This window comes from Lampetra fluviatilis, chromosome 18 (genome assembly GCF_964198595.1).
Source record: "Lampetra fluviatilis chromosome 18, kcLamFluv1.1, whole genome shotgun sequence".
Classification (NCBI taxonomy): Eukaryota; Metazoa; Chordata; class Hyperoartia; order Petromyzontiformes; family Petromyzontidae; genus Lampetra; species Lampetra fluviatilis.
This window is the reverse complement of record NC_136292.1, coordinates 6,602,071-6,630,050: the sequence shown is the minus strand read 5'-3', so window position 1 is coordinate 6,630,050 and position 27,980 is coordinate 6,602,071. Positions and strand designations below refer to the sequence as shown.

Sequence of the window (27,980 nt, the reverse complement as noted above, 5' to 3'; positions counted from 1 at the left end):
CACAGGCATGCAAATCAGAGAGAGAGAAAACAAACATATAATGACATCTGCGGTAATGTTTACAGTGTTTGTAATCACAGGACATCATCGTAAGCCTGCCTTCGGTTCCAGCACGTGTTTACCTTAGCGTGAGCCAGGGTACATTGTCACGGGGTCTGTCACGTGCTGAAAAGGTGGCGTCAATTATAGGCTCAATTACAGCACAGTCCTCTATATCAACAGATGCTCTCTCACTGAAATTCATTCAGGAGTGGACGCAGACCCAAGACATCGCCGCCCTGTACCCCACTGCAGCGAAGGATAAAAGAATTTAACTTAAAGTAAAAAAAAATAGCAAGCTTCTAGAAAGTATAATTCGTAGCATATTATATTAATACACAGTAATTTACACAAATTAAACAAGCTCTTCGGATTGCCGGCACAAGATTAACAAAGATAAGGGAAGACCATCAACAGATTGGAGAAAGAGCTCTTCAAACTCTTTTACATTTGGGGAGCAAGCTCCAGAAAGGTTTCGGCAGCTGCAAAAACCACCGGGTTTGTCGACTTTTTTGTTCTTTCAAATTTCTTCCACCAACCAACCGACCGGCAACGATGTCCTCCGACTGCTGTCACTCACGTGGCTGCCCGGGTGCCGCCCGCGCCCTCTCGCCGAAGATGAAATGCCACCGTGGGCAGGATTTCGCGGCGCTGAGAGACGCGGCGCTCGCTCATTGCGGTCCCTTTGAGGATCTCTGCTTCCCGGCAGGACCCACGTCCCTGGGGTACGATAAGCTGGGGCCCTGCAGCAGGTTCAGCGAAGGCATCGTCTGGATGAGGCCATGGGTAAATATGTTTTATTTGTATAATATATGGTGCAATGTTGTTGTTGTTGTTAAGATGGGGTTTGTCGTAATTTACAGATTAGAATATTTACTTAATGTTTTCGGCATAATAAACTTTTTTTATTTTACCAGGTAAGGCCCACCGGGATATCTAGTTATTTTTCAGAAGCGATCTGGCCATCACAAATAATAACTCAACGAAGTGGCTTAATATCGCATGGAAATGTCTGGCAGCCAAATACTCTTAAAAGCGTGACGTCGATTCTAAATGTGGAGGGGAAAACCGGAGGACCCGGAGAAAAATCCACACAACCACGGGGAGAGATACATGCAAACTCAAATATACAGCAAGCGTCGGGGTTGGGATCGGACCCACGACTTCCTGTACACCAGGCGAGGTAGTTAACATCTCGCCACTGGACTTGCAATCCAGAGGTCGCTGGTTCTGTTATCTCGGCAATAAAAATGGGTCCCCCCGCAGTTAGTCGATCGGCAGGTCACATGCGGAGAGGTAAAGTATGGGTAACTCCCACCTCTTCCAACATGTCTGGACAGCGTGGAAGAGTAGGCCAAATACCGTCTAGAGCGTCCTCCAGCTGTGGGTGTGAGCAAGCAGGCACCTCACTTGGATTCCTGGTCACGGCTAACACCGGTGTTGGGGGATATCTGAGCCGGTCCTCCTGGTTCACTGATTTCCTCCCAGAGCCAACACCCGCACCACCCTCCTCCCCATCAAATACTGTAACTGCTATCGGCCAACCATCCAAGGTGGTGAAAATACTCAATTGGAATTTCCACATCGCAGTAACATCGCCCCGCTACTGCAACACAATTACTCGGTAGGATCCTCCAAATTAAAAGCAAAGAGACTGAGCGAGGGCCTTCCTGGGTAAACGACAAAGCGGAGTAATAATAACGGCGGGTGTAAACATCCCGTGTGTGTTCATGTCGTGTTGATCTCATTCCCTTTTAAATACACCCAAACAACTGCATTTAGCATCTAATTGGCTCCTAACGACCACGGAGCGTTGTGTGATGGACGCTTCACCCCCCCCCCCCCACTTAGAGAAGTAAATTCTGCATCAGTCGCCACCCGATTCATCTGCGGCACGCAAAACGACGCGCAGAGCGTTGGCGACGAGCCGGCAACACAACTCCGTCGTGTTCTAGCGATGTCACGATAATCTAAACATGCCTTTAGATTATACCCTTTGGTTCTTTCGGTAAAGTCACGTAGTTAGTCATTTTATTTCTAACTACGCGACTTTACCGAAAGAACCAAAGAGTATGGATTCCTGCAGTCACGAAAGCTTCAAATCAAGATGCCTTTAGATTATTTTGAGAATTTTTCTGGTCTAAGTTACACGTGATAAGGACACTTCGTTGAGCTGTCATTTGAGGCTAGGTCGCTTCTGAAAAAGAAGCTACATGAGCTCTGTGGGCTTTTCCTGGTAAGATTAAAAAAAGTTTAGTTTTAGTCGTATTTGAATCGATTTGTTTAACTTTCCTATACATATTCTTTGGTTCTTTCGGTAAAGTCACGTAGAAAAAAAAGGAACTTTTTAAATTATTTTTTTCACCTACGTGACTTTACCGAAATAACCAATAAGTATGGATCCTTGCAGTCACGAAAACTTCAAATCTAGAATTTCCAATACCTTTCACTCTTATCGTGTTTTTGTATTGTTTGATGTTGTAACGTTCTGACCTCGTGCCCCTACTGGACATCTGTGAAAAAAGAGCTTTATAGCTCATCGGATTTATTCTGCAGTATAAATAACTATTCTGATTCTGAGTCTGGCGACCCAGGCCGCCATTGAAAACGAGCACTGCGTCCTGATCTCTTGAGTTCTCCCCTGGTGCGACAAACACGTCCACAACACGTGCACAACAACAAAATTGCCAGGTTACATTTAGACCAATGGTTCTTAACCTGGGGTGCACGCACCCCCTGGGGGTGCGAGATGCCCTTCCTGGGGGGTGCGAGACATCGCAATTATTTTTTTTAAGGTAAACCGAAAACACAAAACACATTCCTGCGGAGGGAGCTGGTAGGAACGTTGGGTTGCTCGGTCAATGGCCAGGGTCAACGGCGGCGTGGTATATTCCGCAAATATGCCCGACTGTGAGGGCGGGCACAAGCCGGCGTGAGTAGGTTAAACGTTGAGTTTTATAAGGGCACCACGGGGTGACCAGCCCCTCCCCACCCAGCCCCACCCTCCCACCCCCCACCCAGCCCCACCCTCCCCACCCAGCCCCACCCTCCCCTCCCCACCCAGCCCCACCCTCCCCTCCCCACCCAGCCCCTCCCTCCCCACCCCACGACGGAAGGACACAATAATCCCCTGTGGGCTGGTGGAACCAGTGGGTTCCTACCAGTATTAATTAAGCACGGCCACGTAAGTATAACTACTTTGTTCCATCAAACCACGTTCTATTTATGAACACGATACATTAGTTTAACGATTGAGAACCAAAGGGGGTACAAGGCTGCAGTGAATCTTTAAAAACACTGGCTTAGACACTCGTGCATTTGGCTTAGAATATTTTGAAATAAAAACCCAAATGCAGCAAGACCCTCCTGGGGAAAGGTCCTTGAACTCGGTGTGGGTTTTTGCTAGATACATCGGTAATTAGTGTTATGAATGATCACCTACCGATACCAGTCTGATGAACCGAAATTGCACTCAGGCGCGCTTGTTGAAATCACGTTGTGTTCGTCTCTGTGTTCAAAACAGGCGTACACACACATGCACCCGATAGCAGTCCCGTTTTAAACATCGCCAGATCATCAATTCTTGAGCGTTTTCTCCCCATTAATCGACGATGTCATTTCGCAGGAGATCACCAGCGACCCCCAGTTCATCGTGCGAGGAGCCAGCAGATTTGACCTGTGCCAAGGAAAGCTCGGTAGGGATGTAAGCATGGGTTTCTGTGCGAGTCTATGTATATATGTATGTATGCATGGTGAACTTCTTTCGCACCGTACGTAGCCAACCGTGCTCACCGGAGGTGCGTGGGAAAGACAACAAACTTAACACAAAAAGCAGTTCTAAAGAAATGTGTTTACGATCTAGACGATGATTTAAAAGCGCACAGCTACAGCGACTTCCTAATATAGGAAGAGCTTTCCAGACGGCCGCGGAAGCGCATCTGAAAGCGCTGCGTGATGCGGTGACCGCCTTTTTGTTCGGCGTCCAACCAAAAGCCGCCGCTGTCGCTGCCGCGAGTGTGAGCGGAGTCCGCGTGATTGATGATTTATCGCTCCTCGACGAGATCGGTCAGGTGATTGTCGTGGTTCATTTGTGGGTGCACCTGGGGCCGAGCTGGACCAGGTGGTGAGAAGGAACCCAAGAGGCCGTGATGAGTCTCATTTGCAAGCGTGATCCCCAGGGCAACAGTCTTGTCAGTAGGGGGGGTGATGATTTCCACGGAGTATTTGTAAAGGTGCAGTATTTGACGTTTTGAGTTTGGCTCCACGCGGTCCGCGGTGCTGCCCTCTCACGCCAACGCCTTTGGCTGCACCAACGCACCCCTCCAAAAAGGCGCAGCCCTTGAGCTGCTTCAACTCTCACGGGCCCACTGCCGGCAGAAGGGACTCCCACGAGAGGGAGCTCGAGAGGGCATTTTCATGCGGTCCTCTCTTCCACGTTGACCGGATAAGTTGGAGGTGGGAAACGCCCGCATTTTAGCCCCCCCCTGCTCCCACACGCGGTTTGCCGATCGACGATCTGCTGGACAGGGGCGGGCGGTTTTGAGGGATGGTTGAGAAACGTTGACCGTCTTTTCAACGCGCCGCGCCGCGACTTGGAGTCGAACCTCTGTGTTGGAAGTCGCGTTGCACTGACCACCAGAGGTGTGGACTCGAGTCATGTGACTTGGACTCGAGTCAGACTCGAGTCATGAATTTGATGACTTGCGACTCGACTTGGACTTGCATAACAATGACTTTGTCCCACCTATGAGATGTGGACTCGAGTCATGTGACTTGGACTCGAGTCAGACTCGAGTCATGAATTTGATGACTTGCGACTCGACTTGGACTTGCATAACAATGACTTTGTCCCACCTCTGCTGACCACCGCACAACTGTGGCAGCCACGACATCTCCCGCACCTCCGATGAGCTCGGTTGGCTCCGTACGGCGCGATGGAAAGAAGTGCAACTAACTTTCGATTTAAAGCTTTTGTGACTGCACGGATTCTTCTTCTTGGTTCTTTCGGTAAAGTCACGTAGAAGGGAAATAATAAAATAATAAAAATAAAACATAATAAAATACTATTCTCACGACGTTTCGGCTGCTTGCGTTGTGGCCGAAACGTCGTGAGAATTGTATTTTATTATGTTTTATTTTTATTATTTTATTATTTCCCTTCTACGTGACTTTACCGAAAGAACCAAGAAGAAGTGAAACTAACGTGAACGTTTCAAAGCACAGCAGCACAAACACAACGTCGTTGAATTCGAGGTCTGGCGTGACTATCACTGCGGACACGTGTAGTGTTATACATTCAATCAAATTATCACTCAGGTTTCTTTCTTCCTCGTGGAATATTCTACAGTGACCCTCGTGTGTTGTGACGTTGTTTCAAACATCGTCTCCACCGGGCTGACGATGGTGATGAGAACTCAGCCCTCCCTGCTGCGAAAAAAACACAAACACGTGGTGGATGGAACAGTGCCGGATTAAGTTAGTGCGGGGCCTGTTTAATATGTTATAAAGGGGCCCTGAATAAATAAAAAACACAAATATTAAAACACAATTTTTTTACTTGCACATTAAAGTAATTGTATTTTTTCATTTGCTATACAGCCAGATAATACGACAAATCGCTAGCCTTAAACACCCAGTCGTTCATAAAAGTTGAAGGCAGTATAGTACTATAGTTATAGAGCAAGTGCAGAATCACTGAACCGGGATTGATAGCTTGAAAGCATTTAGCGCGGGGCTCTTGAAAATTGCGGGGCCCGTAGCTACTACATATGTAGCTACTTTTGCGACTACGATAATCCGGCACTGCGGTAGACCTCCTGGTAAACGTCTTGAGACTCAGGAAGACTGCCGTCCTGGGTAAACACGCCTCATAGGAATGACGATGCAGAGTGTAAACATCCCGTATGTATTCATGTCGCGTTTATCTCACTCGTTTAAATATACCTAACAACTGCAATTAGCATCTAATTGGCTCCGATCGGTCATCGAGCGCGTGTGATGGACGCGACACCTCCGCTTACAGAAGTCAAATCTGCACCCATTTCCACCCAATTCATCTGCCCGCCAATCAATCACCCGGGGTGTTACGGTGGAGATATGTTAAATACCTCGCCTGGTATGCAGGAGGTCGTGAGTTCGATCCCGACCTTAACACCATTTATATTTGGAGTTTGCGTGTCTCTACCCATGGTTGCGTGGATTTTTCTCCGGGTCCTCCGGGTTTTCCCTCCCACGTTTAGAAACAACATTGCGTTTAGGGTATTTGGCTGCAATAAATTTCCAAGCGATGATAAGCCCCTCCGTTGAGCTTCCACTTGTGGCCAAGTCGCTTCTGCAAAAAAAGAGCTGTACAGCTCAGTGGGCCTTCCCTGGTAAAATAAAAAAAACAGTTTCGTTATTTTTTTTTTGCGATTTGCTCAATCTGGTAATGATGACATAATTGATGATGATCACGACGACGAGAACTGGATGCCCCGTTTCTCACCTCCTCGTGGCAGGAGACTGCTGGTTCCTGGCAGCCATCTCGTCGCTGACCCTCAACGAGAGGCTCCTGGGCCGCGTGGTGCCAATGCAGCAGGGATTCGGCACGTGCCACGCCTACGCCGGGATCTTCCACTTCCGAGTACTCGCCCACCTCACTTTAGAACTCATTCCTCTAAGAAACTGCTCTTTGCGTTTCGTTCATTGTCCTTCACCTTCCCCCCCCCCTTAACCTACGATTAGCACGGTTGGCTACGTACGGTGGTGCAAAAGAAGTTTAACATATCTTCTTGGTTCTTTCGGTAAAGTCACGTATAAGGAAAGTAATAAAATAATAAAAATAAAACATAATGTCAGACTCTGTCTACTTGACAGACCTGTTCTCCACCGGAAGACGGCTGCGTGCGTTGTGGCCGAAACGTCGTGAGAATTATTTTATTATGTTTTATTTTTATTATTTTATTATTTTCCTTCTACGTGACTTTACCGAAAGAACCAAGAAGATGAATCCCTGCAGTCACGAAAGCTTTAAATCGAAGTTTAACATACATACGGGTCAACTCTCTGCTCCTCAAAAAGTAACCCCCTCCCCACCAAAATAGCAGAGCAGGGATCAGAAAGACGGCTGAGCCACCACCGCTGAGATCCTGGGGGCCAGTTCCAGGCAGCTTTGCCTTTGATTAAAACGGGTTTTCAAGTATTTTTTAAAATCACTTGCTTGCTTGCTTGCGCGCTTACGACCGTGCAAATCTTTCGGTCGTTTTTTAACCCACTTCCCGTGATCCAATCGAGCTGACATTTTGCACACAGACTCGTTGTGCGTGACAATTTATTTTAGTGAAATTTTTTTCCAAAATGTTACACTTTTTAGGAAAAAATAAATTATATTTAATTACCAATTGCTTAATGGTGGCAGGCAATCATCTGACCCATAGGTGGCAGCCATCTCAAGCCTTCCTTTGTGATTGTGAATCGGGACACCGAATCTCCGTCACAAGTCGCGTGGCTCTGTTCTGGGTGGTAACCGCAGTTTCCGCACAATGACCGGAGCGGTTTTTAATTTTCCATTTGTGCATCATCATTATCATCATTAATTATATTATCAATCATAATTCATCATTATCAATCAATCATCAATAATCACTCATCATCAATGATCATCACTCATAATTATCACTCATCATCATCATCATAATCATCAATTATCCATCATCAAGTATTCGCATAATCTGCTGATGCTGCTATGGTTCGTACAATGGATCATGAGGTTCAGGGGTTGTGGTTCAATAAGCTTCACGGTCGGAAATCGCAGCCCAGGGGAATCTTTTGCGTGGTTGGGTCCTTCACGAGGAGGCTGTTGTTGTGGTTGTTGTGGTTGTTGTTGTTTTTTTGCAAGTTGATTGCCTCAGCCGATTTGTCAATGACTGCACGAAACGCAAACACAGATTCAACATTTGAGAGCACTCAAAGCACCGCGCACAGAGCTCATTGCGCATGCTGTTTGTAGATATTGATATATACATGAATACATTAACGTTTGCTTGAATAATTTGTGTTGTATAATACAAATTAAAAGAAGCATAAATATAACCATCAGGGTGGTTGTTCGGATGTCGGGTACTGGTGACATCATCTGACCGGCGATAAATTGCTAAAATTCCGAATTTGGAATTCCTCGCTTGTCTCTACGATTAGCATTGTCAACCACTTCGTAAAGTCACTGGTGGACATTCGCAATGGCGCATATATTATTTTGTGCACGACTGCAAACGCGTTCAACTATCGCGCGGCTATTGCTCGTTTGCCCGCGGAATCCTTCCCAGAGCGAGTTGCGACATTCGAAGCGTCGTCTCAACCCAGAGCTGTCCCGCTGAGCGGTGGCGGTAGCTACGCTGCAGCACGTGGCTGCCTGCAATCCTGCGCGCTGTATGGACAGCGAGGGTTGGTGGATCACGCACGGATGTTGTAACTGCTCCCTTCCCGTGGGCGTCAAGAAGGAGCCGTACCATGGCTGGCCAGGAGATGGCGGTACAGCAAAGTGTGGACTAATCTCCATCTGGCCCATCTGTATTGGATACAGTGCTGCCTCCTCATAGGCCTGGGCTGGTTTATGCTCCTTATTAAACGGCCGATAACACCTTAATATGATTATTTAGATTATTTGGCTGATATACAGTTCAACATGATAAGCCACTTCGTTGAGCTATCATTTGTGGTCAGGTTGCCTCTGAAAAAGATAATAGCTCAGTGGGCTTTGCCTGGTAAGATTAGACAATTGTTTAGTTTTAGTCGTATTTGAATCTATTTGTTTACCTTTCCTATACCTTTCACTTTCATCGTGTTTTTTGTATTGTTTGTTGTTGTAACGTCTGACTCCGGTGCCCCCACTGAACATCTATGACAAATAGCTTGATAGCTCATTGGATTCCTCCAGTATATATAAATATTCTGATATATAGAGGACCGCAGAGCTTGGTGGTGGGGACTTTGGCACCGGCTCACCGCGTGGCTGCTGCCTTCCCCTTCGTCTGCGGTTCCTCCTGCTGCTGCTGCTGGCGCCCCCGAGTGGTCCTCTCGCTGTCTCTCTCTACGAGAGAGCGAGGAGCGAGCGCTGCGCGGCGACGCGTTCCAAGTTCACAGCAACATTGTCGTCATTGTCGTCGTTGTCGCCGTTGCAGTTCTGGCGGTACGGCGAGTGGGTGGACGTGGTGGTGGACGACAGGCTGCCCACGCTCAAGGGGAAGCTGGCGTTTGTGAGGTCGTGCGAGAGCAACGAGTTCTGGGGAGCCCTGCTGGAAAAAGCTTATGCCAAGTAAGTCACGCCAGCCTGGCTCGAGAGCCGTTGGGGACAGGTAGCACCTCGTTTCTACTGCGCGCAGCTGAGCCGAGCCGAGCCGAGGCGGCCCCGGTCGTTTTTCCACCGCGCAGCGCGAGCCGTGCCACCGGTGTCGCGCGTGACGAAGGAGTTCGCGACGCTTGCGGATGACGCGGGGACGCTGCGTTTGAGCTGTGCAATGGATGCATCGTGAGCCCCGGCCCCAGGGCCCTGCGTGACCCCGAGATAGGGTCAGATGTTTTGTGAGACCACCGCAGCACGGCTTGATGCTGGAGCTTCACAGAATATGGCCGGCGAGAAAGCCACCCTGTGTGGTGAGGGCCCTGCACTGTGATAAAGTCCAACACAAATCCGGCACCAGATATCGGTTCGATTCAATTCCTGGCACTCGTAAACATTCCTTAATGTGACAATTCACACAAAAGAAAACTCCCGGACTGTCGGAAGCTAAACTGTCGGACCGGTGACGGTGGTGACCAATTGTGACGGAGGTGACGACGGTGACCGCGGCGGCGGCGGTGACCTTTGCCGCGTGCGATCCCCGGGGGGGCAGGGTGTGCGGCTCGTACGAGGCGCTGAGGTCGGGCCGCTTCACCGAGGCGCTGGTGGACTTCACGGGAGGCGTCAAGGAGCATTACCTCCTGGGCGAGGCGCCGCCGCCCCACCTGTGGCTCTTCCTGAAGCGGGCGGAGAACGCCGGCTCCCTCATGGGGGCGGCCACCCACCCTCGCCCACACCCCGGGAAGCGTGGGGACGCAAGCTTCCTGGGCCCTCACTACGCCTGGCGCCACGGGGACGATTGCTCCGGGCCGAGCCCTCGGTACGGCTGGGGCCGCGACTTCGGCGGCCTACGGCCCAGCGCCTCCTTCTCCTCCTCCTCGTCGTTGTCGTGCTCCGGCGTGGGCGAGCGTATGCCGCGCACGCGGCCGGAGCAGAAGACCCGCGACGGGCTGGTGCTGGGCCACGCGTACTCCATCACCGGCGTGGAGAGGGTGCGTGTCACCGGCCCCCGCTCGGCACGCCGCTTGCTTGCTCGCTCTAATGCTCGCACGCTCACCTTACTCACTCGTTTTTGCGCTCGCTAACTCAATTACTCACTCATTCGCCTGCTCACTCACTCACTTACTCGTTCACTCACTCGCTCACTCATTAACTCACCCACTCACTCACTCGCCCGCTCATTCAATCACTCACTTTTAATGTCTTGGGAAGACTGACAGATTTCTGAGGTCATTGGCGTCAAACCTAAAAAAATAGGCCAATCCGGGGAAAAACAGCTCAGATTTCAAATGTATTTTTGTAAACAGGCGTGAACTCAAGAGAACAGGTTAGAGTCGCATTTTAAAAAGTAGCCTGGGGTATAAGTCTGCCAGAAGGCGGCGATGATTTCTGCTGGGCATGAGATCCCGACTGAGTAATCCATTGCGGTGTCATTTTCGAATGTGGAAAATTTGGGCCCTGACGGTGGGCACATGATGGCACTACCCTTGCGCACGACGTCACGGGGGCTCTTTAACGTCCGCCGTGAAGCAGACGGCGTGCAGCGTTTCTCCGGGTTTTACACCGCCGCGGTGTTAACCAGGGCGGCCGTCGCATTCGAACCGCGAACCTCAACGTGCGGCGAACGCGCCCACGCCTGCCGGGCCGCGTCGCCGCCCGCCCAGGTGGCAGCAAGCGAGGGACGCCAACTCTGCCGCGTGCTTTAAGACGAGGCGTCGATGTACGTTTGTCGTCCACCAGGTGAAGGTGGACGGCGAGGTGGTGGAACTGGTGAGGTTGAGGAACCCGTGGGGCAAGGTGGAGTGGAACGGCACTTGGAGCGACAGGCATGGACCCACGGACAAAATATTTCGCTCGCGTTTTCCTCGGGCAGAAAATTTACCAGCTCCAAATAACCAATACCAATACCCCCGACATTCGCCACTAAGTGACGGTGATGTCACCGCAGTGCTTGTGCCAGGCTAGGTGCACTTTGAGGCCACGTGAAGTGTCGAAGGATCGCTGACAGGAGGTCACGGGACAGACCCAGATGCCGTGGGTTGGCCGACTGAGATGACTGGCAGCTGCACACACAATTTATAAACGCACATACAATATAACACACACAGACGCACAATAACAGGCACACACACACAGTCGCCACCGGTATTGGGTCAGCTGCATACGGTGCACTTTTTTTTGCCAGTATCAAAGATAAGAATAAGAAAGAAGTTTGACGTACGTTCATCTGCCATACGCCCCCGATGATGAACTATTTACCTGCAAGTCACTCCTTGACTGGGATCGCAGCAGCAGCAGCAGCAGCAGCAGCAGTAACATCGCCCCCCCCCACCCCCGTCTGTGAAAACCAGGCAGGACCCTCCTGATAATGAGTCTTGAGACTCGGCGAGGCTTATCTGCATTGACAAGCGTAGTCATAATATTATGCCACTGCTGCAGTGATTGAATATAACCTGCCAAATAACTAAGTTAAAAAAACAATGTGTAATTAAAAAAAAGCACTGATGTTGCTCTTTAATGTCTGAATTAGGTGTCAAGTGATGGGGTAGGAAGGGTTATTTGACCATACTTCACCACGCTGGTCAGTGTGTGGGCTGCTCAGTGTGTGGGTTCGTTACTGGAGTCCTATTCAAACATAATCTCTTACTATTAATTCTAATTGTATGATTATCATTTTGTCTGTTTGTAAATACCTTGTTTTTGTAGTTTTGATATTTTATATTTTTCTTCTGCTCCCGGCTTGTTAAAGCCAAGGTCTCATTTTGGTCTCTATAGGCTCTCGCCTAGTTACGAATGAAGGCCCTGAACGCAAGTCAGTTCGTTCAGGAGATCAATAATGGCTGTGATCATTCAGTCGGATCTTAAGAAGCCTCGGTTTATCAGAGGGGGCACGCTCACAGAATGATCGCCGGGCTGCCAAAAACGTGAAATCTCTAGGCATACCCTTAGGCTTCAGCGACGCACTCGTAAGATGATGGGTTTGCTCGTCGACGAGACCGCGAGAGACGGTGCCGGCTTGAGGAGGCCTTCATCCGGCAGTGGATAGATCGTGGCCGATGATACTCAGTGAGAGACGCATCTCATGTGTACGGCAACGTCTTGATACTCATGTCCGACACAGAAGGGAGACGCCTCTCATGTGTACGGCAACGTCTTCTCCTACACAGCTCACCGGTGTGGAAATGTGTTGACTGCGACGCCAAGAGGAAGCTGCAGGTGAAATTGGAAGACGGCGAATTTTGGTGAGACATTTCCCCCCCCCCCCATACAAAGAACCCCTGTGTAGCCTTAACAGACTGCAGGGACAAGTGCTGTGAACGAGCACCTTTGAAGGCCGGCATGGCACACGAGGGGGTGGGTGGCCAGCACTACGCTCGGACGCCTTTGTCTCCCCAGTGGTGATGTTTACGCATCACAGCAGGGACGGAGTTCAGCTGAGTCCGCCTAGGGATAGTCCAGGAACGGTTCAAATAAATCGTCACTGGTGATGGCCGTGAGCGAGAATATAATTCATGTCGCCGGGTTCCTAGCTCAGCGTGCTATCCGCTGCACCACCGCTCCCCACCTACACACAAAAGCCGACACACCAACACGCCTACTGTGTGCGTAATGTGCACACACACACACACACCCACGTGGGTGTATTTATGTTAGCGAGTGGCACCTATGAAGACCGGCACAGCACACGTGGGGGTGGGTTTCCACTTACTGGGGTCTCAGATCCTCCACCGGCTTCCGTGGTGTAACGGGCTCAGCACACGGTGGACTTGCCGCTGGCTCGATCTCCTGTCGCGGTGGTTGCAAAACAACGTGGGCAAGATTATTAAACCCCCCCCCCACCCCTCCCGGCTTCTGTGCACCCCGCAGTATGCATGGGTCACTCCACAATTAGTCGATCGGCGGCAGGTCGCGTGTGGTGGTTGGGCAAAGTGTGGTGGCGACTCTGACCTTTCAGCAGTCGTCCGGTGCAGCCGGCGTGGAAGTGTAGGCAACAAAAACAAAAACAACAACAACCCGTCTCGAGATTCTTCTCGTGGCGGGAGATTTCCCAGCAGCGGATGGCACTGAGTGAGCAATTGAAGGGCCGCGCCTTTACCCTTCCCAAAGGATGTCCATGGAGGACTTCAGGAGGCACTTCAAGAGGCTGGACGTGTGCCACCTGACGCCGGACGATGTGCAGAACGGCCCTCGCAAGACCTGGACCGTCACGATGTACCAGGGCAGCTGGCAGGCCGGCCACTCTGCCGGGGGCACCTGCAAAGGTGGGTCCACGGGGGCCCACCACTCACACAGGCCCTGTGCGTACCCGTGTGTTTCTGTACCCGTGTATGTGTCTGTACCTGTGTGTGTGTGTCTGTACCTGTGTGTGTCTGTACCCGTGTGTGTCTGTACCTGTGTGTGTGTCTGTACCTGTGTGTGGGGAGCGGTAGTGTAGCGGTTAGTGCTAGGCTGCGCTGCAAACCTGGCGACCCGGGTTCGATTCCCGCTCACGGAAAACACCCGTGATGATTTTTTGAACCGGTCTTGGGCCTCCCATTCGGTCGACTCAGCCTCAAATGAGTACCTGGGTGCGGTGTGTAAACATCGTCGCCAGGATGACAAAGGCGGTCGGGCATTGCGGACACACCTCGAGTATGAAAGACAGGAGGCTGCCTCCACTCTGAAGCGACAATGTATAACCCCCCCCTCCCCCCGTAAGCACACAGCTGGATGTCAGCTGTGTGACCATACTTCACCATGCTGGTCAGTGCGGGTTGGTGATGGGGGGGGGGATGGTGTAGCAGTGGGGGGGGGGGGAACCTTGGATACATTTCCCATCAAATGTGACCGGCCGGCTTTCTTTCCCCGTGTCTATCCCCCCCTCTCTTTCTCGCCCCCGTCTCCATCGCAGAGACGTTCTGGAAGAACCCGCAGTACCTGCTGGATCTTCACGAGGCGGACGCGGAGCAGGAGGAGGGTGATGGCTTGTGCGGTTGCGGTTGCGGTTGTGGCGACGGCGAGTCTGCGCTCTGCAGCCTCATCGTGTCGCTCATGCAGAAGCCGCGCGACGCTCAGCGCAACCGCGCGCCCTGGTTCTCCATCGGCTTCGCCATCTACAAGGTTGTTACACAACTGGAACCTCATTTGCCAGACAGACCTGCTCTCCACCTGAGGACGGCTGCTTGCGTTGTGGCCGAAACGTCGTGAGAATTATTTTATAATGTTTTATTTTTATTATTTTATTATTTCCATTCTACGTGACTTTACCGAAAGAACCAAGAAGATGAATCCCTGCAGTCACGAAAGCTTTAAATCGAAATACAAGGTTGTTGTTGGTTTTGTGTTCTTCAAATCGCGCGCTCGTTAGCCCATGGCCAAGCCTCGCTCCCCTCGAGTCTCGTGGGGCGTTCGTCTGCCCGTGGGGAGCGGCGATTCTCCTCCGGGTGCTGTAGTTTGCAGGCGACACGAGCGGCCGGTTACTTAAGAGTGCAAAAGGAAGGTGGATGTGGTGGTTTTACCCATTAGAAAACGCGTTTTAACCGCTTACCTGAAATTTGATACTTAAAAAACATCAAACACGAATGATGTTTTGGAAATGTATAATTTTTTTGTTTAATATATAATAAAAATCTGGCGGTTCACCAGCATTGGCTGAAGGGAGCCCGACTTTGCTGATGAGACACTGAATGTTGAAACCGAAGATGCACTGCCCAGGACTCCGTGTGGCCAATGGGTTGTCTAACAATTACTTTTGACTATTTATGGTGGAGGAACGAATGACGGGAGAGGGGCGGATTGTCTGCAAATTGACTCTGTTGATGTTGTTATTGATGATGATGATGTTGTTGTGCCGCAGGTTCCCGCCGCGGTACGTTGGTAACGCGGAGCTCGCACACACACACACACGCACATCAGCACACACACACACGCACACACACACACGCACGCACACACGCACACGCACGCACACACTCACACACACGCACACATACACGCACGCACACACACATGCACACACACACACTCGCACGCGCACACACACACATGCACATCAGCACACACTCACACGCGCGCACACACTCACACGCGCGCACACACACACATGGCAGCTTGGGTCGACGGGCAGAAGGGGCGACTCTGCCCACACGCCGCTCACCCCCCTCTCGCATAACGAGGCTCCGATACGGCGCACGGCTCCACGTCCGCAGGAAGGCGTTCGCCCAGGCTGCAGGGAATCCACGACCTTCATCTTCGCAAACACCCACCGCTGCACGCGAGCTCCAATTTATAGCCGCGAGAAAGTCGTCCTCGTTGTTGGATGAAGGCCTCCCCCCCAAACTGTGTCCGTCATACGTGCGGGCGGGGGGTCGTTTGACCATACTTCGCCACGCCGGTCGGTGCCGCCGTGTCCCAGGCGTGCGGGCGGCGGCTGTCCCGGGAGGAGCTGCGTGCCGCTGTGCCCGTGGCGCTGCTGGAGCGCTTCGAGGCGCTGCGCGAGGTCAGCCAGCGGCTGCTGCTGCCCGCGGGCCGCTACGTCGTCATCCCCTGCTCGCTGCAGCCGGGCGAGGCGGCCGACTTCCTGCTGCGCGTCTTCTGCTGCAGCTGCGACAGCAGCGAGTACGACGCCACGCGGTCGCTTCTCGTTCCTCTTCTTCCGCTGCCCCCCCCCCATCCCCCCATGCCCCCATCCCCCCATCCCCCCATGCCCCCATCTCCCCGTGCCCCCATCTCCCCGTGCCCCCATCTCCCCGTGCCCCCATCTCCCCGTGCCCCCATCTCCCCATGCCCCCATCTCCCCATGCCCCCATCTCCCCATGCCCCCCATCCCCCCATGCCCCCATCCCCCCATGCCCCCATCTCCCCATCCCCCCATGCTGCCCTTCCCATGCCCCCATCCCCCCATGCCCCCATCCCCCCATCCCCCCATGCTGCCCTTCCCATGCCCCCCATCCCCCATGCCCCCATCCCCCCATGCCCCCATCTCCCCATGCCCCCATCTCCCCATGCCCCCATCTCCCCATGCTGCCCTCCCCATGCCCCCATCCCCCCATGCCCCCATCTCCCCATGCCCCCATCTCCCCATGCCCCCATCTCCCCATGCCCCCATCTCCCCATGCTGCCCTCCCCATGCCCCCATCCCCCCATGCTGCCCTTCCCATGCCCCCCATCCCCCCATCCCCCCATGCCCCCATCTCCCCATGCCCCCATCTCCCCATGCTGCCCTCCCCATGCCCCCATCCCCCCATGCTGTCCTTCCCATGCCCCCCATCCCCCCATCCCCCCATGCCCCCATGCCCCCATCTCCCCATGCCCCCATCTCCCCATGCTGCCCTCCCCATGCCCCCATCCCCCCATCCCCCCATGCTGCCCTTCCCATCCCCCCATGCCCCCATCTCTCCATGCTGCCCTCCCCATGCCCCCATCCCCCCATGCCCCCATCCCCCCATGCTGCCCTACCCACGCCGCCCCCACTGCCCCCCCCCCCCCCAAGTGTATCCCGGTTGTGCTCTCGGCATCATGTCACGAGACGTAGCAAAGTCAATTTGGAACGCTCGCAGAGCCGAGCGAGACTAATACAGAATGAGCCACGGAAGCAGATATCACAGAGCTACCACCCGGCGCGTCTCGCGGTGTGGTTCTCGCTTTCGAAGTAAATGAATTACGATGGGCGGGAAAAAATGAACAACGCAACGTCGATATTTGTGCCGTTGTTTTATATTCCGCGTGTGACCATAGCGATTTCTTTTTTAGTATTTCTCCGGCGACCCCATGTCAATTGCAGCCAACGCGTGCGTTGCTTTTCAGGTTAACCGATGAGCTGCAAGAATGCGGAGCCCCGCACGAGGTGGGCCACGACCTTTGTAAAACGTGTTCTAATATCCTAATGCAATGTCCCATCCATTTGCACAGTAATACCATAGTGCTTTTGACGTACCTAATTTCATGCCGAGTTGCGGTTAATTATTAACCAAACACTGGCCAATGTGAGTGGGCGAGCATGCTTTAATGGTTTTACTTGTATGAACGTCTTGCATATATGCTTGTGCCGAAGAGAATTTTAAGATGAACATGGTATTTTGATGACGAACTCATATTCATCATCTTACAGTTCAACGGAATCTATTGTTGTACTGTACTGTGCTGTGACGTACATGCTGCCCTGCTTCACCAACTCACAGGGACCACCAGTGACAAAATACGCACAAAAAATATCCTCCATGGACCTGTATTAGGAGGCCCTCATCCAGCAGTGGATTAACGCAAGGGCTGTATACCGTGTACAAGGATAGCGGGCGCCACGGTGGCTATGAGATGTTAACTCCCTCGCGTGGTATGCAGGTGGTCGTCGGTTCTATCCCGACCCCGACGCCTGCTGTATATTTGGAGCTTTCGTGTCTCTCTCTCTGCCCGTGGTCGCGCGGATTTTCTCCCGTGTCCTCCGTTTATTTTCCCCTCCACGTTTAGAGTATGTGGCTGCTTTAGATTCCCACGTGATCAAAGGCACGTCGTTGAGCTATCACTTGTGGCCAGGTAGCAGCTTCTGTAAACAAGAGCTGCATAGCTCAGCGGGCCTTGCCTGATGAAATAAAAAGAGTCTCGTTTAGTTTTTTTTACGCGATCGCTCAACGTAACGTGACCTCCACCACTGCTGCTTTGGGTCCTGGACGACTATGTCCAGTAGTGCTATTGGCCAAACGACTCTGCAGTAGTATACGTACGTAGGAAAACGAATTTCTTTAGAACTGCTGCTTCTTGTGTTAAGTTTGTTGACCTTCCCCGCACGACTCCGATTAGAGCAGTTGGCTACGTACGGTGCGAAAGAAGTTCAACGTACACACGCACGTATAAGTTGGTGACAGTACACTTGTGAACACGTTTTTGACGGATGAAGCTCATCACGATTTTGTGATGGGCTCTTGTTGTTGTGGTTATTGTGGTGGTTGTTGTTGTGGTTGCTGTTGTGGTTGTTGTTGTGGTTGGAATGCAGCCGGTTCTGCAGCATGAGCAGTACGAGGGGCATCTCCTGCGGGCCATGTGGAGCGAGCTGTTCCAGCAGCACGCGAGCCCGGCAAGCCTCGCCACCAACACCACCACCAACACCACCACCAACCCACGGCACAACCCTCACCACCACCCCCACGGCACAACCCTCACCACCACCACTCCCACGGCACAACCCTCACCACCACCACCCCCACGGTACAACCCTCACCACCACCACCACCACCACCCCCACGGCACAACCCTCACCACCACCAACAAACGACACATCCCTCACCACCATCACCAACACACGACACAACCCTCACCACCACCACCACCACCCCCGTCGTCGCAGGAGCCACCTCTCGCTTGGTTCTGCCCGCCAAGTCGCGTGCCGACCGCCCGGATGCATTCACAGGGCTGCTCGCATTCCCGGCCCCGTGCGTTGTGCGTTGTCTAGGACCGCTCGATTGGACCCGCCGAACTACAGGCCGTATTGTACAAGGCCGCTTCGAAATGTAACGTTGCAATCCCATCATCCATCATCGCTCGCACGCTCACACGCACGCAACGGGTTCGTTTTTCATTCCTCATTTTAAAAAGCTTTGTGCGTCGCCTCGCTTCGGTCGCACGTTCGCAAAAGCTGTTAACCGATAATTAAATGGTCGCACCTCCTGCAGACCCCGCCACCGTATCGCAGAGCTTCAGCTCCGGAACCTGTCAAAAAATCATCATCCTCCTGAATGTATCCTTTTATAACCAAGACTGGAGGGAGGGCGAGGGGGCGGGGGCGGCGGATTAAATTATCGTGCAGTAAATGTTAAGCGATCGCAGTCCATGACAGCTGAACAGCGTGTTCTTGGCAAAAAGTTATTCAAGCTTTCGAGTCGAATTCTTCATCAACAGCAACAACATACGCTCTCTAAGGCTATATATATAGAAACTGTTTTTTTTTAAGGGGTTAGCTTCATAAGAAGAGACACTTCTGCAAAATGAATTAATCACCTGCCAAATACGATATTTGTTTCTATTATGAACTCTAAAGCCAGCCCGACCAGCAGCCTGCCAGCATCACACTCCATGATGTAGCCACTGGCACAGAGAATGGATGGGAGTGGACAGCTCTAGAATAAACGTGCGCATGTGGGACACTCGATTGACTTACACACTCACCTCACCCCACACACCCATTCACTCACCCACACACTCACTCACCTACCCAGTCTCGCCCTCACTAACCCATTCACTCGCCCACTCACTCTCACACCTACCCAGTCTCCCACTCACTCTCACACCTACCCAGTCTCCCACTCACTCGCCCACTCACTCTCACACCTACCCAGTATCCCACTCACCCACACACCTACCCAGTCTCCCACTCACTCACACACCTACCCAGTCTCCCACTCACTCACACACCTACCCAGTCTCCCACTCACTCACCCACTCACTCTCACACCTACCCAGTATCCCACTCAACCACACACCTACCCAGTCTCCCACTCACTCTCACACCTACCCAGTATCCCACTCACTCACACACCTACCCAGTCTCCCACTCACTCGCCCACTCACTCTCACACCTACCCAGTCTCCCACTCACTCTCACACCTACCCAGTCCGAGCCACAGCAAATCGCGCGTCATGGTCTATCCACTGCTGGCTATATCACCACATACCAATGAGCTTTCCTGCACCTCTGATTAGCGCGGTTGGCTATGTGCGGTGCGCGACAGAAGTTCAACGTGCATTCGTGCAGCACTGGATAAACATAATGACTGTGGTGGCAGGACGCGACGAGGAGGAGATCGTATTCCCTTGGGTGAATTTCCATCGCGATATAACGTGGATGAACAGTCGCCCCCACCAAACCTTAATCCTTGCTCCTACTTTGTGTGTGTGTGTTTTTTTAGCTTGCGACTGACATCTATCCACGGCAGACGAGGGTTTTTTTTTCCTTTTAAGATCTGAAATGAGCTTTTAAAATGATTTGTTATCAACTAAATATGCGGCGTGTTCACAGCCATTGAACGCGCGCGAGCGTGTGAGCGCGCGTGAGCGCGCGTGATAATTGCAAGTGATCGTTTCAGCTCTTTTCAATTAAAAATGCATTACCATGCTCCGCTTTTGTCATCGCCGCGATGCCAGATTAAAGTGGATTATTATGATGTTTTATTTTCACTGAGCTTTCGTACATCCAGAAAAGCGTCTCAAGCAAACTTGCGTCAAGGGAGTTTGAAATCCTCTCGCACAAGTTCACGGAAATCCACGTGAGTACTCAATGTCGTCGCAATGGTGCGGGGGAGTTTCTGAAACACCCCCCCCCCCAGAGCCCCCAGCCACCCCCCCCCCCACTCACCAACTGCCACCAACCCAGTGGCGCTGTAACGCATGTGAGGGGCAGGCAGGGGGTGCCCCCCCCCCCACTCACCAACTGCCACCAACCCAGTAGCGCTGTAATGAACGTGGGGGCCAGGCAGGGGGTGCCTTGCCCCCCCCCCCCCCCACTCACCAACTGCCACCAACCCAGTAGCTAGGCCTCGGCAAGGTAAGGTAAAAGTTAAAAGGTAAAAACAACGAGCCTACCTTTTACCCTACCTTTTAACTTTACCCCATACAAATTACCCAATTACAGGGATTCCAAGAACACAGGATGAGATGTTACTATCCTTTGTGCAAGCACTTCCAAGAGTTCATGAACAGCGAGCCTGGTGAAATTTAGGGAGCGCATCGTCAGTAGTGTACCTTTGGTTCCTAGGGTGTTTCGGCCTTTCACACTATACACCCTCCCCAAAGGCGGCCAGCGACAGGGTGATCAATCCTACGCTTGCGTCCCATTCCCAATTAGTCATAGGAGTTGCCTTGTTGTTGATAGCCAACATCCCATGGGACTATGCATGGCAGGGGCGTCCTCCTCCCTGAGTCAAGCATTAGGGAACTACACATGAACAAGGTTTATAACGGTAAATGCTTTAATCATATAGAATACTCTCGATGATTCCAATTTTACACGCTTTCTATTAACTCACTGTCTGTTGTTGTCGTTGTTGTTGTCGTTGTTGTCGTATCCTCAAATCTTGCAACTAAATTTTTACCCACTTCCTAATGTGGTATCGACTGCAAACTTCGTATACTTATATCACACTGATGACAATACTATATTCTATCATTAAACAAATATATATTTCTTAACATTCTTTTGTGACATGTTATGTTTCGGCTTGGGTCTAATTGTCCACGCTCAACTGACGTTGGCTGTAAATCACCACGGCTCCTTACGTTATGGCAAGCCTCGGGGCCACTTCCTTGAGTCGTGGAGTTCTGCCATTACTCGTACATTTAATAAAAGCGTGTTTTTTAAAAAGTTTGTTTAAATATTACTTATTCAATGGAGGCCACGGACTGCGCCACAGAGCTTCTAGCGGTAAACAAGGCACCGTATTTACCGGGTAATACTTCATGCTTCCTTTACCCTACCGGGTAATTCTTCCGAGCTACCTTTACCCTACCCTTTACCTTACCCCTTGGCAGGTCGACACCTTTACCCTTTATCTTTACCCTTTTACCCGGTAAAAAGGGTAAATTACCTTACCTTGCCGAGGCCTACCAGTGGCGCTGTAACGAACGTGGGGGGCAGGCAGGGGGTGCCCCCCCCCTCTCACCAACTGCCACCAACCCAGTAGCGCTGTAACGGACGTGGGGGGGCAGGCAGGGAGTGCCTTGCCCCCCCTCCCACCCGGTGGCCAAAGCTACGAGTTTGGGGCCCCCCCTTGACAACCACCATGAGAAATGTTTTCAACAACAGTGCCAAAAGAACAAAACACGTGACGTGACGGTGCGATGAGAAAACAGCGTCGAGGTGCGACCGTACGAGGCAAATATCTAATATTGGGGGGGGGCCCACCTGACCGATTGTCGCGCCCCCCTGAGCTGATAGTCGTCACGAGACTACTGCAGAACCCCCCCCCCACCACCACCAATCACCTCGGTCCACCCAATATTACAAAACGGGGGTGCAGCAGCAGCCGTTTGGCGATCGGCTTGTCTTGTGTGGTGCAAGGGGAAGGCCCAAACACCCCCGTCGAGGTCGCTTCAGTGGAAGCCCTTCGGCCAGCTGGTCACGTGACCCGGCAATTGCAGGGCTGCGGCTTTACTTTTACGCCAATGTCCGTACGCGCGTGTGTTGAACTTCTTTCGCACCGTACATAGCCAACAGTGCAACATGGGAGATGCGGGGCGAGGGGGGGGGAAGGACAACAACAACAATAACAAATAGCGCTGCGTTCCTGGTCGTCCCGTGTACTTGTACCCACCTCCGACACCGCGACATTGTCCAACGCTCGCTCCGTTTTTGCGCTCCGTTTCAGGACCTCTACCGTAGATTCCGCCTCCACAGCAACGCGGCGCCGTCTCTGCAGTCCGTGCACCGGGGCCTCTACAAAGCGGGTACGCGGAGTGAAACATCGCACACAGAGGACAAAGATCCCTCCCGTATAGGCTTCACAGACTGTAGGAGCAAGTGGTGTCAAAAGAATGGTGGCCAAAAAAATGGCGGCCAGCACGCACGCCCGGCTACTTGTCTCCCTCGTGGCGATGTTCACAAACCCCCCCCCCCCTCCGCTACTTTGTGTGCAATGCCGGCCTTCACAGGTGCCACTCGCTAACAGCACTCGCCCCGACGGTCTGTTCAAAGGCTATCACGGCGGTGGGGTGGGGGTGGGGGACATCTTTGTCTTTGCGCATTTTGCCAGGGCTCCCGGTGTCTGGGGACCTGGAGAGGCACACCCTGCTCAGGTACCTTGGCGGCAAGAGGAGGATCGACTTCGAGGATTTCCTCTGCTGCCTGCTGCACATCGACGCGCTGTCAGGTGCGGCGAGGTCGGCGTTACCGTTAAGAAATGATGCTCTGCAGCGATTTAAATCCGGGGTGTTACAACGGTTTGGCTCGGACATCTAAGGCTGCGTACGCCCGATTATGGGCTGAGTCAGCAAGCACCTTTCGTCGTCGCCGCGCCGTTCGTATCGCGGCCGACGTGGGGACCGCGCGCGCCTGTAACGGAGATCTGCGCCGCGGAGCAAACATCTCTGCCGCCCCGCAGGACGCGCGTTGGATAGTGGAGCCCAACAGCTCATTGTGGGCCCTTCCCCCGCCGAAATAAAAACAATACAAAAAAATTAAACCGTAAAAACAAAGTTTTTCACTATAAATCCTTTATATGCGTGGCATCGGTTTTATTTTATTATTCATTTCTGTTTTTCTTGAGTAAGAGTTTCATTTTTATCACATTGGTATTTTAAATTAAATATTAATTTTTTATTTTCCTAAAAGTGGAAAAAAAAATTGTCACGCACAACGAGTCTGTGTGCAAAATGTCAGCTCGATTGGATCACGGGAAGTGGGTTAAAAAACGACCGAAAGATTTGCACGGTCGTAAGCGCGCAAGCAAGCAAGCAAGTGAACTTAATATAAAGGATTTAAAAATATGTTTCCGCCCTTATCTCGTCTGGGCGTAAGGTTAAGTTAAAACGTGGATGTCGATACTGAGATGACCGAGGATCGCGATGCTGCTGCTGCTGCTGTGCGTGTGATGCCGCAATTTCGTCTCTTCTTTCAGGAACGGTGAAGGCCATCCTTCAACGGCCGGATATACAACCCGAACAGAAGGAGGTGCCTGGCATTCCCCCCCACCACTTCCCCCCCCCCCACTGAAACATGTAAACTACGTGGGACTTGATGAGATTTCGATTTAAAGCTTTCGTGACTGCAGGGATTCATCTTCTTGGTTCTTTCGGTAAAGTCACATAGAAGGGAAGTAATAAAATAATAAAAATAAGAATTATTGATGATAATTATTTTATTTTATTGTTTTATTTTTATTATTTTATTACTTCCCTTCTATGTGACTTTACCGAAAGAACCAAGAAGACTTGATGAGATGTTATAGCCAGAATGTTCGACTCGGTGCTTCGCTCAGCTGTGTCATGAAGCAGCTGTGTGTCGTCAGATAAACGAAGAGCGTCCTATGTGTGTGCCTTCATGCAAAAACAAAGATCCACCCTGTAGCCTTCACAGACTGTTGGGGCAAGTGCTCTTAGCGAGCACCTATGAAGGCTGGCACGGCACACAAGGGGGTGGGTGGCCAGCACCATGTCTGGCCATCTTTGGCTCCAGAATGGCGATGTTTACACACCGCGCCAGGTACTCATTTGAGGCCGAGTTGACCATGGGGAGGCCCAGGACCGGCTCAAATAATCGTCACTGGTGATGGCATTGAGCGGGAATGGAACCCGGGTGGCCGGGTTTGTAGCGCAGCGTGCTAACCGCTACACGACCGCCCAGCTGTACTCACACACATTAACCAAGTGCCCGCAGTTTATAAATTCTTTAGCGTAAACAATAATAATGAGGACAATAATAAAAGGGGATCAGCTCGTGCGTTGGTGCCAAGTGGCTTATCGCAAATCGCAGGATCGTGAGAGATGAGCGATGGCGGCGTTTTAGGGGAGGCCTTCATCCAGCAGTGGATCGATCACGGCGGACGATGACAAAAAACCCGGCATGTACTGCGGGTTGCGCGAGAAATGCTCGGTCATCGCTGTGCCGAAATGCCTTTGTCCTGACAGGACATGCCAACAAGGCCATGCCCGATTTAAGCTGCACCATGCGCAGTGTTCGCTTAAACCTCGTTGTTATAATCCTCACGTCCTTACCCCCTTGGTGACGTGGACTAATGGAAGTGCTTGCATCTATTGATTTATACAATGAGCTCATCTTGATCCCCCCCCCCTCTTCCCCCCCCACCCGCGTGTCTTCCCAGTGGATGAAGAGGATCATGTTCTTTTGAATCCCGCCGCTCGGAGAGGGCACAGCCATTCGCTGTGCGCAAAAGAAAAAAAGAAGTCGAATTTACGCTCATTCCTCTCGCTAGACCGCGAGCCGGCCCATTGGCTCACAGCAGTTTTTTTTTTTTTTTACAAATGCACGGACTACGACGAGCGATCCTGACATCCAAGGTTTCATTTCTCACGCAATATTTTCTGGGTCCCTCCAAATCCCCAACCCCCCATGGGCACAATCCCCCCCTACCCCTCCCCCAGGAGAGGAAAATAGCTCAGTCCCGGACAGCTCCGGCTAAATTTAAGCCCTGCCTTACACGAATAGGCAAGCAAAGAAATCGTGATTATCTTGATCAGTAAATATACTGCGTCGTAATGCCAGGGTTTCTCTCCGCAGCATGGAGAGTGATTTACATTTGAGGTTGTAGTTGCCGGGATCAGATGTAAATGTCGGAATGGGGACGGCGTAATTATTCCGTGAGCGATGCAGGTTTGTAGAACGCGCCTAGGAAACCGGACGGCTTAATTCCTGCATCCATCCAACACCTCAGCGGGGTTGTTTTACCGACCGTATGATCACAGGTCAAGGTGCACACACGTAAAGTATTGCGGTGCCTAATCACTGAACGTTTACGGACAAATTAGAACGCGTCCATGGCGGTACGAAACCTCGATCATTCGTCTGTTTGAAAAGAGACAACAAAACCGATCTACAGAATTATAGTTCCATTGCCCTCTTGACGCTAAGATTGGAGAGAACCAATTTAAAAATTGACAAGTTAGGGGACAACCGACCATCCGAGGAAGCTGGATTGAGAAACAGGTTCTCTACCGTTGAGCACATAAATCCGATGAACCAGATTCAATGAGAGGCAAAGTCGTAAAAAAAAATGCAATTGTAACGTACCTTGTAGAAAAGGTGTTTTCATCGGTAGCATTGTAATCGCAGACGTTTGGTTTAAGCCGGAAGAAGGCGGTGAGCTGTGCAGCCGTATCTTTGGTGTCCCAGAGCCCAGGCTGGGATCCGCAGTGGTGGAAAACTAGAGAGGAGGTTACGTAAACAAATCAATAAATCGCACGCAAGCTCAAACAAAGCAACGGAATAAATAGAGAGAGGAAAAAAACTGAACAAAAATATAAAAGAGGGTAGTTTGTCGGTGAAAAATATATATATGGTGCGGTCCATCATTGTTCTTACAAACCGAGTGATGTCGTAATAACAGAAGATAAATTGACGTAATTTAAACTCGATTTAAGAAGATAGCACAGCTGAGATTGCACAGCTGAGATATCCCTCCCACGGAGGCAGCGAGCAGCGACTCTGGAAGGCGTGTTCTGACCACTCGATTGGAGACATTCCAGGCGTAACCATAAAACGGATGTAGCCAGTTGTAGTCGACGTACCGTCAAGTGGGAATGAACCACGAGGGAACGATTGAATAACTAAATTACGGCTGCAATTTTAAAAAGGACACAACTGAAATACACAACGGAGTGTGTGCGTGTGCGTATATCTAGGATATCTATTGAAAAATAGAACACCAAAATAAATTAATGAATAGGTTTAACGAGCAGGGCAGGTCGGGAGTGCTTTTGGAAAATTGTACTGCAAAATGAAAACGCAACAATACGGCTGGAGTTTGCAGTGCACGCTATTGTAATACCCGTCATGACATGTTGTTTGGAAATAAAACACGCGAACACCGACAAAAAAATGGAACAAAAGGCGTTGCATGATAGGTGCACGTTGGGATTTATACCGAGGAGACAGAAGAGAGGGAACACGTTGGGGGAGGGGGGGGGGGTCACAGGGCCAACGCGAATCAGAGGCGGCGGGCGGAACGTGCCGGGAAGCGAGAGAGCGCTGATCGGGAGGGGGTGGCGGCCGCTGAATGAGACTGGTGACGAAACCGCAGCACGTTCCTTCCCCCCCGCACCTCCGATTAAGCACGGTTAGCGACGAACGGTGTGAAAGAAGTTCCACGTACGTGCATTCAGTCAGAGTGATGTCACATTTTTTTGTCGGATCAATACAAAAATGTTTTTCCCCGGATAAGGAATTTCGCATCGAGGCCGCATCTGCGGGAATTTCAGATTAATCCAAACATTGGGAAAGTATCCCACTCCCCCTCCCGTTCTGAGATGTCTACAAATTGCAGGGTGGTGTCCCATTCACCGCTCAATCTCAGAAAACGCAAGCGGCTCCGCGCCTATTTTATTTAGAGGAGGCGTAGCAGATGCCATTGTTTTTACATAGACATTGTTACTCACCGCAGAGAACCGGAGCGATAATTGGCCCCAATCTGTGCCACACGCCCTCCTGCATGGACTTGTGGGAGAGCCTTGGTACTGACAAAGGGTTAAATGGGCAACTGCATGGGAACGCCAGGTGCTGTAGCCGTAGGGGGGAGGGGGGGTTATTTTGGAGACAGGTAAACCCCATTGGGATATTAATTCTCGTGTTCGCAGGGGACCTGCGGTGACACCACGGACACCTGGTGACTGCCAGCTTTGTCCTGCGTTGCTTCCCCCTCCTCGCCCACGTGGGGTTTCTTCTTCTCCATCGGAGACCTCCGGCTTCTTACCACGTGGGGCGAATTTGGCGAAAACGCGCACCAAGTGCACGACCCTCGTGACAAAAAGGAATCTTGAGGACTCGTTGCGGCTGTCCTGGGTAAATAAACGGGTGGGAGTATTATCGCGGGTAGCATTCGTTTACAATCGTTGTTGCAATGTCGACCGTAGAACTGTAACCACAAAAGTCTGATCAAGTCTATTAGATGTATTAACTGCGAGACGGATTCAAATAAAAAACACATTATCA

At 51.5% G+C, this 27,980-nt stretch overlaps 2 protein-coding genes across 3 annotated transcripts; both read left to right on the top strand.

Moving 5' to 3' along the window:
* The first annotated feature begins 41 nt into the window (after positions 1 to 41).
* On the top strand, positions 42 to 17,335 carry LOC144937274 (calpain-2 catalytic subunit-like). Its single transcript, XM_078864683.1, has 11 exons — positions 42 to 825; positions 3,665 to 3,734; positions 6,537 to 6,661; positions 9,198 to 9,332; positions 9,847 to 10,435; positions 10,938 to 11,308; positions 13,111 to 13,165; positions 13,429 to 13,775; positions 14,192 to 14,539; positions 15,711 to 15,952; positions 17,141 to 17,335. The coding sequence occupies exons 1-11, from the start codon at positions 595 to 597 to the stop codon at positions 17,301 to 17,303; spliced, it is 2,676 nt and encodes an 891-aa protein (XP_078720809.1). The 5' UTR covers positions 42 to 594; the 3' UTR covers positions 17,304 to 17,335.
* A 974-nt stretch (positions 17,336 to 18,309) lies between these two features.
* On the top strand, positions 18,310 to 26,052 carry LOC144937139 (calpain small subunit 2-like). 2 transcript variants are annotated; one of them, XM_078864435.1, is made up of 8 exons: positions 18,310 to 18,404; positions 18,780 to 18,837; positions 19,000 to 19,064; positions 20,521 to 20,589; positions 22,687 to 22,765; positions 23,071 to 23,187; positions 23,935 to 23,987; positions 25,138 to 26,052. In XM_078864435.1, exons 1-8 carry the CDS (start codon positions 18,318 to 18,320, stop codon positions 25,162 to 25,164), a joined length of 555 nt encoding a protein of 184 aa, XP_078720561.1. In that variant the 5' UTR covers positions 18,310 to 18,317; the 3' UTR covers positions 25,165 to 26,052. The 2 variants fall into 2 exon arrangements, with proteins under 2 accessions (XP_078720561.1, XP_078720560.1); XM_078864434.1 differs by lacking the exons at positions 23,935 to 23,987; positions 25,138 to 26,052 and having other exon boundaries at positions 23,071 to 23,513.
* Positions 26,053 to 27,980: the final 1,928 nt, after the last annotated feature.